The 9,015-nt window shown below is 52.7% G+C and overlaps 1 protein-coding gene across 1 annotated transcript; it reads left to right on the top strand.

The window, feature by feature from the left end:
- Nucleotides 1–5,448: 5,448 nt before the first annotated feature.
- NMB (neuromedin B) lies at nucleotides 5,449–8,726 on the top strand. The gene is made up of 3 exons (XM_049614250.1): nucleotides 5,449–5,797; nucleotides 6,414–6,586; nucleotides 8,275–8,726. The coding sequence occupies exons 1-3, from the start codon at nucleotides 5,641–5,643 to the stop codon at nucleotides 8,437–8,439; spliced, it is 495 nt and encodes a 164-aa protein (XP_049470207.1). The 5' UTR covers nucleotides 5,449–5,640; the 3' UTR covers nucleotides 8,440–8,726.
- Nucleotides 8,727–9,015: the final 289 nt, after the last annotated feature.

The raw sequence follows: 9,015 nt of genomic DNA, 5'->3' as shown, positions 1-9,015 counted from the left end.
GATGGCCTATTCAGACTATCTTCTGGCAAAGTAGATCTTTGTTAGCATTCTCCCTTACTAGAACTATAAGTAATATCAGATAGACTTTTAGAAATAAACAACAAATATGAGCCTTAACACACAAGTGTTGAGTCTGGGCATAGAAGGAATTCTCTGTAACTAAGAAATGTTCATTAAAGACTAGAATATGCAGGAATTATTAAAAAAAAAAAATAGTGAAGGGGGTGCCTGGATGGCTCGGTCGGTTAGGCGTCCGTCTTCGGCTCAGGTCACGATCTCACAGTTCGTGGGTTCGAGCCCCGCATCCGGCTCTGTGCTAACAGCCTTCTTCGGATTCTGTGTCTCCCTGCTTTGGATTCTGTGTCTCCCTCTCTCTCTGTCCCTCCCCTCTGGCACTCTGTCTCACTCTGTCTCTCTGTCTCTCTCTCTCAAATAAACACTAAAAAAAATTTTTTTTAATAGTGAAGACATTGCCTTCCGAGTGTCATATAGGATTTTTTCTCAGCTCTTCTACCCTTGACGTTGGTCTCAGTGGATAGACATCTAGCCTTTGCTTATGCTGGTCGCTCCGCCTGGAGCACCTGGCTCACTTCTCCACCTGCTAACAGCTCTTGCACTCGGCAGACACTTACTGAGCATCTAGTCTGTGCCAGATCTGGTCCTGCCCCTGGGGGTACAAAGTTGAGTAAGGCAGGGAACTGCTAGGAACTCCGTGCCTTAACCGGAGCCACATGTGAACACTTTTCCCACAGGGCGCCCGTAAGTGGGGTCACAGACGCGGAGGGAGCTCAGGGGAGGAGTGTGTTTCATTCTCCGCTAGTGCCTCTTGCTCGGTGCCGTCAGGACTTGGTTTGAGCCCTCTTTTTTCCTTTTCTTTGTTTCTTGTTTTCCCAGCCCGCCCCTCCCCGTTGTCCACGTCCTCCTAGACAGCGCGCTCCGAGTGGTGGGTCATGTGTGTGTCCCACATCCCGACGGGTTCCTGAGGGGCGTGGAGACAAGGCCAGCCTCTGGCTCATCCTTGTGTACCCTCTCCTCCCTGTCACAGTGCTTTGCACGTTTTAGATTTATTGATCGATCAATAAATTGTTCCAGAAGGATTTGTTCCGGGAAGGGCTTGGAACAGCTTATCAAGATACGTGTGGTACCTACCATGGGATTAGATATAACATAACTGAAGAGTCCAGGGTGGGACCAAGTGTGGGAGAGGAAAGGATGAAATGGGAGGTGGGTTAGTGCTCACAAGACACGTCAGACATTCCGCCGTCGGCCGGAGGAGAGCCGTAGACTTGGTTCGCAACTCCTTCCGGCAACACCGGCTGTAGAACGGTGTCCCTTAACCTTTTAAAGCTCATGGCCTCTTTTAAGAAACATAAAATCTCTTCCCTCTTCTTCATTCTGGCCAACTCCGCCTCAGGTCTGTTATATGCAACCTCCATCCTCTCCAGCAAAGAATCTTTTCTCTTGCTTTTTCTCGTTTTTGTTGTAAAAACAAGACTGACTTCCTTCTCATATGCTGTTACATTATATTGAATATGTATACATATCATATGTGGAGGGAGAGAATATGATTTTTAAACTATAAATCCCTATTCTACAAATCTTAGGAGTTTCTGGAACGGTACCTACTCTTGGTTAAGAGTCGTTTCCCTTTCCTTTAATTGGCCAGTTGATTTAGATTGATAAGCTGGAGTCCAGCTTTAAATCAAGGAGTCTAGTTAAGAGAGTTTGTACTCTGGATCTGTGTCAGGCGGGCAACTAGATCCCCGGCATGAGACTTGATCAAAGTGGTCAGCCTGACAACTTATTTAAGCGAAAAAAGAGAAATCGCTCTAGAGCTTGTCTCTTGGAATGGGCCAGAAGCTGAGGTCAATATGCTGGCCTTTTTAGTCTACCAGACAGCTTGCAGTGTAACGGGCGTTTTGCTGACTGTGGTGTCCGCACACTTTTAGAGGCTACCCGGGGACCCCTCCCTCCCCTGTAATGGGCTTCAGTTGTGAGGCAGGCTCTGCTTTTCCCAGGACCCAGCTAATAGGACAGGGTACTTAGACTCTGCCGTATGCTCTGCTAAGTGGTTTTGAATCTGTGACAGATTTTTATTTTCTCTCATTCAGTCTTCAGAATAAACTTGCATTTTACATAAGAGAAACCAGAAGTTCAGAGACCTGCCTGCTGCTGTTTTCATGTCACGCTGTTAGGGGTCATCACCCTGTCCTTCTGATGAGACCCTTTCATTTGGGATAGATCCCACGCCCACAGGGCTCTTGGGAATTCTTCAGAGGCTCTAGGCTGTCCCGTGGGCTTGCTCAGATGAGCGAATCGGTTAGAAATAGTGAGGTGCTCTGGACCTCAAGGGGTATTTATTTCAGTTACTGAAATGTCCCCTGAAGTACACGGTGGTTCCAGCCAGGTAACATGAGTGCTGGGCCTGGGGCCGCCCCCTCTCTCGGGTTTTCGGGACGTCCCTGAGCAGCAGCTGCTTTGCCCCCTTAGCCACCGTTGGGATTGCCCTCACTTTGTCAGATGGAGGTATTCTCTCTTTTTCTGAATATTGCCTTTAAAAACCGCTTTGTGTTTTGGCAGTTTCGGTTTCTGCAGTATTTCCTTACTAATGGTTAGTGTTCTGATTGTCTAGCTAATCTTTATGTGCTCCCTCTGGCTGAGAAATTGCATCCTGCATCCCTGAGTCTCCTCTCCTCTCTTAAGGATCCTGCTGTTTTCCTGATGATACACTGCTTTCCTGAGCAGGACCTGAGATATAGCTCAGTGTGCTTCTCTTCAGCCTCCCGGCCCACACGGGCACAGATTTGTGCTCAAGAGTTTGCCACCAGTGCTCCTACAGCGTCCTTTTCTGAGCAGCTCTGGGTTTACTGTCCTTCCTTTTCACCAGACTCGTGTGTGTCTAAGTTTCTGCTTTTCCCTTCCTCCGTTGTCCTCTGCAAGTTTCACGTGTGTGAAGTCCACTCTGGTTTTCTCCATTTGTTTATTAGTTTCTGTGTGACTAACTCGCTTTGTCCTTGCATTAACCCATCTGTAAAATGGGCGTCATACCAGTCTTTACTACGTCAAAATAGTGTTGGTGATCAAAGGAACGTGCGTGTAAGTACTTTTGGAAAACAACAACAGAAAAGATGCAGTTGTGAAAAGATGTAACTTGTAATTGATCCTAATTTAATGAAAATATAGCAAAGAGTAATACATGTGTCCTTTATTCAAAGCCATCTTTGATTAAAAACCATGGTGCAGTTTAAATGTTTTGTTGGCATTGGTTATAACAGGATTTGCCGTGTATCGTTCACCCCTTAATCATCTTTTGGATTGTCCTATGAATCTTCTCTGCGCCTTCGGATATCCTTGAATGTTGTAGAAACCTGGGAAGGGCCAAGTGTGAGCACTGAAGAGCTTCTCCACGAGCCTCCAGATGATTCACTGTCCGTCTTCCCAGTGGGATGGCAGCCCTTAGACTTCCCTTGCCGTCACAGGAGACTCGGGGAACAGGCAGCGGGCACTTGAGGTCCTTGTTCTAAACTCAGAGCCTAGCACACTCACTGGGGCATCGAGCTTGGAATTGTGGTCTTGGGCAAGCCACCCTCTCTGCTTGCCTAGTGCTGCTCATGCCTGGGACAGTGTTTTATGGCTGGCGGTGGGGCTGCTACCCTGCTTCTTTCTGCAGGGTTCTCAGGCCCCCGTGCTTGCTGTGCTAGCCTGACAGATAAAATGATCCCCCTGGGGGCACCTGGGGACAGTCTTGTAGCTGTGGACCCATGCTGTGACAGAGGAGGCTTGTCTGGAGTGTAAACGAACCTGTCAGAGCAGAACCCACGGTCCCAGGGTCACCTTTAGAAGCGAGGGCGAACTCTAAATTCAGTGCCTGCTCCCTTTCTCCCCTGAGAAATCTAAACCAGCTTTGAGATGGTTACACTTTGATGGCAAAATGGGAGTGGGTGTGGTTTAGGGAAATAGCATCTGCCCCGCATGACTTTGGGGGCCTGACAGAGTGATCCAGGCAGACCCGAAGTCTGATTCTGGTGTGACGTCTGGGCGAGTGACTCAACCTCTGAGCCTGTTTCCAGTTATAAAATGAGAGATAAACCTACCAAATAAGGTTCCAAATAAGGTTCCTCGTGTGTGTTCCCACTAATTTCTACATCCGTGGGCCAGAGGAGAGGGAGGGGGTCACAGGGGGAATTGTGATGGGAAGGTGATAAGAGCTATATCTGTACACCGCAGCTAAACAGTGACAAGAATGCAGAGAGGTGTAAATGCCAGGGTGGGGGGTGAGAAGCAAGGAGACTGGGGGGAAAAGCCAGGGCCAGAAATGGAGTGTTCCTGTCCTGTATGTCATGCTCCTGGGAATTCAGCATGACAACCAGCCTCTCATATACACTTCCCTGTTTAGGATGGTGATCCATAGAGTTAGCAGCCCGTGCTGCGCTGGATACATGTGAGATTATAATAATACGAAGCAGCATTACTGAGCCACACTGGGGCGTAGGTTCTGTCACAGCCACACTGTGCAGTGTTTCAGGGAAGAGCCCAGAACCCCGGGTTGGTCTGCATTCGCTCCTTTGGTGCTCTGTTTCTCCAATGAAACGGTAAACTCCCTTGGCAGCTGGGAATTACCCTCTGTCTCCCTACTGTGCCTACCTTCATGCTCCCGAACATTGGTGTTTAGTGAACCTTTAAGCACAAATAAAAGTATTATTCTGGAGCACAGTGTCTTACTCATTAAGTGATGCCACTGACCCAAAAGTTCTTTCCAAAACAGGTGTGGACTTGGGAGGAGGAGAGTGCTGGCTGTGAGAGGGCCGTCTGCAGGACTGCTGCTTCCTGCCACAACGTGACTGTGCTAAGAAATGTAAAATTATTAAAAACGGGGCAGCGTGGTTATTACTGTTTTACAGCCGAAGAAAGTGAGCTTCAACGAGGTCACACGGTTTTGTATCTGAACTCTTGGTCTGGTGCTCTTTCTACTTCCCTGACCCAGAGATCCGCTTTCGGCCGAAGTGAAGGCTGGTCACCCCCCAAGTAGAGCGTCCGTTCCTGGGGTGAGGGGTGTTCGCTATCCCCCCATCCCTTGCTCTGCATTGCCCACCCCAGCACCTGCAGTGGTTTCGACATCACCTCTGGTGAGCTGGCGGTGAGAGGGCCGAGAGTAGGGTGAACACGGGTCGTATTCCCGAAGAGGGAAGGGCTGGCAGGCATTTTATGGCTCGCCTGGTGCCCGGGACTTTGCTGGGCACCGCAGCGCCAGTGTCCTCGCCCCCACTTCTACCCTTATAAATGAGAGACTCCCAAGAAGTAACCACTCGTGGCCCGAAAACCAGTGGGAGCCGCGAGGGGGCGGCCAGGGGAACGGGCTTCGCCCCGCCCCCCCTCCCCGTAGTGGGGGGGTCCTCTGCCTGAAGATAGTGGGCTTGGGCGCCCGCCCTGCAGACGCGGTACCCAGGCGGTGGCCCAAGCGACGGGCGCGGCGCCTCGCATCTTGCGGGGGCGGGGCGGCCGCGAGCGCGCCAGGGGCGGGTTCCTCGGAGCAGGCTCCGCCCCCCCCCAGGAGCGCGGGTTTAAAAGGTGGGAAGGCTGGCGCCCCGGCCGTAGCGGCTGCGAAGCGCGCCGGGGCGGAGGCTCGGCGAGGGCTCAGCCATGACCCTGCGGGCGGGGGGCGCTCGGCTGCTAGGCGGCCTCCTGCTCTTCGCTCTGCTCGCTGCGGGCGCCGCGCCGCTCAGCTGGGATTCTCCGGAGCCCCGCAGCAGGGCCAGCAAGATCCGAGTGCACCCGCGGGGCAACCTCTGGGCCACCGGTAAGTCTTCGGGACCCGCGCAAGCGCCCTTTTCCGTGCTCTGATCCCATTTCCCTTCTCAGGCCGTTCCTCAGCCACGGACTCTGGTGTCTGCGCGGATGAGGACCCTGGAACCCGTCTAATTTAATAGATGGAAAACTTGAGACCCAGACAGTTCAGTGACTTGGCTGAGATCGCTCAGCCAGTTAAAGCAGAACTGGGGCTGGATCCTAGATCTGCCTGCCAGCCGGTGCCCCTGGCCTTAGGCAAGAGTCTACTGAATCCTCTTCTGTCCTCTGGTGTGTCTTCTCTGCCCCTGCACCTGGCAGACACTTCTTCCTTCTCCGCTTTCCTCCTTGTCCTCGCCCGGCCCCTGGAAAGCAGGCAGCACAGCTGGCAGAGTTTCCCTCCTTCCAGCTGTGCCATTCTCTCCTGTTCAGGAAAAGCGGAGGTGGGCTTTGCTACCAACCCGGGGTGTTTGTGGCTCCTTGGTGAGGAGGAGGAGGAGAGGGAGGAGGAAGGTTGCCCGTGGATCCTCCTGCCATGAGAACTGAAAGTTGGGAGAGATGGGGAACTTTCCCACTGAGATGGGATCCTCTCTCCCCACCTTCCTTGTGCCTTGGCACCTCCTTTCTAGGTCACTTCATGGGCAAGAAGAGTCTGGAAACCCCCAGCCCATTCCTCTCGGGAACAGCTCCCCACATCTCCCTGGGGGACCAGAGACGGCAGCTGAGTCACGATCTGCCCAGGATCCTCCTGCTAAAGAAAGTTCTGGGCATGAGCCTTAGCAGCCCAGCACCTCACCCCCAGGTGAGCCAGGCTCCCACCTCAGGACCAGGAGAGACCCAGCTGCTCCTGGTTCCAGCACGGGGCTTAGGGTGTGACTTCTCCCCCAGGTATGATGGGCCCCAGAAAGCCAGGGATTCCAGGCTCTCCCCATGATCCAGAGTTCAAAGGGAGAAGACTTTGAAGAAAGGAAGCTGACCTTCCCAGGAGGGAAGAAGTTCCCCCTCACCGAGTCCTCAGTGTAAAGTCACAGCCTAGGATTAGCTAGCCTCTTGCAGCAGGACGTGCCCCCCACCCCCAGGCCTGCCCCACCCCAGCTGTCCACGTTTGCCGTGCCTCGGGGATACTTACCGCTACAGTTGGGACCCTGAGGCCCAGAGAGGAGGAGAGTCAGCATCCAAGACGGAGTCCAGACCTTGTTCGCCTTGACCAGTGCTCTTCCCAGTCACTCGTCTGCCTCAGTGACCCTCAGTGCAGGGTTTCTCAACCTCAGGACTCTTGACATCCTGGGCTGCATAATTCTTTGTTGTGGGAGCTGCCCTGTGCATTGTAGGAAGTTTGTAGTATCCCTTGTCTCTATCCACTAGAGCATCCTCCCCCTGCCCAGTTGTGACAATAGAAAAACATGCCTCCAGACATTGCCAGAGGCCTTCTTGTGAGGGGGTCGGGGGAGGGAGCCAGATTACCTTTGGTCATAAACCACTGACCTATGAGATCCAAGGCCCCAAAGTAGAGCCAAGCCAGCTTTGGTCTCTGGCCTGGTAGAAGGGCAGCTCTTCATTCCCTGCTCCTGAGGCGGCCCCCACCCCACACAACCTTCCCGGTACTTTGTTACTGTGGGCAGAAGGCAGTGTAATGTGGTAGAATGTGGGTTCTGGGGACAGCGTGCTAGGCTCCTAACCTAACTAGTAGCTGTGTGACCTTAAAAATGTCACTTAACCCCTCTAAGCCTCATCTTCCTCATTTATAAAATGGGATTGATAGCGCCCATCTCACATTAAACAAGACCGTTTGTGTCACATGCTCAGCATGACGCCTGGCACATAGAAAGCACTTCGTAAACAGGAGCTATCAGCAGCACCTGTTACAGACTCCCCTTCATACCTCCACTGTGCCCAGCATATAGTGCACACTTTTTGAAGGAAGGGAGGGGGCATTCCCTAGAGAAGGTCTAACTCCAGCCCCAGTCAGCATGCCTGGTCCTCCTCATGCACAGAATTGCCAGCCCCTGGGGACCTCAGATGTAAGGGCCAGGAGCTTGGGCTGGCTGAGTCTGAACGGAGATGATGTCACCTCTGGCTGGGGCTGGTGGTCTTGAAGGCCTAAAGCATGCAGACCAACTAGCAAGTCTCAGAGGAAGAAGTACCTAGCACTAGAGGATGGGGCTGCAGAAGTGAGGTCTGGGGCAGAGCTGAAGGCGGGGGAGGGAAAACGTTGACACTGGCCCAGGGCCAGGCACGCACATGGACTTCACTTCTGTGATCTCCTTGACTGTCATGATCACTCTGAGGTTGGGCTGTCACCCTGGGAAAACCACCACCCCGACCCCTCCCACCTCTTCTTCTGGGAGAAAGGTGCTAGGAGGTTGCCTAGGCTAAGAGCCTACCCCTGCCTGCCTCTGTGGACGCCTAGCACTTAGGAATGGCAGGATGCCCCTGTCATTTCCCCCCTCCACCCAGGTCAGTTCTTCTGTGTGTTCCCCTTCGGTACAGGAGGCTGCTGGTGCAAGTGGTGCAGAAGTGACACCATTAATGAGGAAGATACGACGACGTGGCTTGGACCGTGCCCTCCCAGGGGAGGAGCTCAACGGGACCCTGGCAGCGGCCCCATCTGGACGTAAAACCTGGCCTCAAATCTCTGTGACTCCATTAGTGTGATTTCTGGTTGTGTCGCCAGGAATATTGCCAATGCAGACACAAATTATGTCCCTGCTGTATTTCTTGCTTCCCTGTTGAAGTTGTGAATAAAACCTAGCTCTTAATGAAGCATATCTGATCCTCTCCTTCCAGCCATGTTTGAGGGCATGGGAGGGAAAGGGGGGCCGGAAGACTGGAGGACAGGATGCTCAGTGAGATGGAGCTGGCTCCAAAAAGCCAAGAAAACTTCACGACACCAGCCTACTGAGGACTCCTAAGTCAGTCGCTCATTCAGCAAGCAGGTACTCAGGGCCTGTCATAGATGCCTGGTCCTGTGCCAGGCGCTGGGTTCTTACTCACCTCTGCCACCTGCTGGCACAGGCAAGTCTCATGTTTCCTCTCCTGTAAAAGGGAGCTGCCTACACTGCAAGATGGGGTTTTGCTTACCGCATTTCATTTCATTCCCACGCCAAGCTTCGAGGGGAGTGCTCAGAGCATGCAAGAGAGTGAGCCGAGCTAGGATCCAGTCCTCACTGTCTGCTTACTCTCTTCTCTGGCCTTGGGTAGAGTTGCCAGAGGTACCAAATAAAAATAGAG

The sequence above is a fragment of the Panthera uncia genome (genome assembly GCF_023721935.1).
Source record: "Panthera uncia isolate 11264 chromosome B3 unlocalized genomic scaffold, Puncia_PCG_1.0 HiC_scaffold_2, whole genome shotgun sequence".
Classification (NCBI taxonomy): domain Eukaryota; kingdom Metazoa; phylum Chordata; class Mammalia; order Carnivora; family Felidae; genus Panthera; species Panthera uncia.
The sequence above is the reverse complement of the archived record's forward strand: the minus strand, read 5'-3'. Positions and strand labels throughout refer to the sequence as shown.

Bases quoted from the DNA above. Each gene is read 5' to 3' on its own strand.
- NMB (XM_049614250.1), top strand. From the start codon at position 5,641: ATGACCCTGCGGGCGGGGGGCGCTCGGCTGCTAGGCGGCCTCCTGCTC. The intron at 5,798-6,413 runs GTAAGTCTTCGG...CCTCCTTTCTAG, and splicing joins GGGCAACCTCTGGGCCACCG to GTCACTTCATGGGCAAGAAG. The intron at 6,587-8,274 runs GTGAGCCAGGCT...CCTTCGGTACAG, and splicing joins GCCCAGCACCTCACCCCCAG to GAGGCTGCTGGTGCAAGTGG.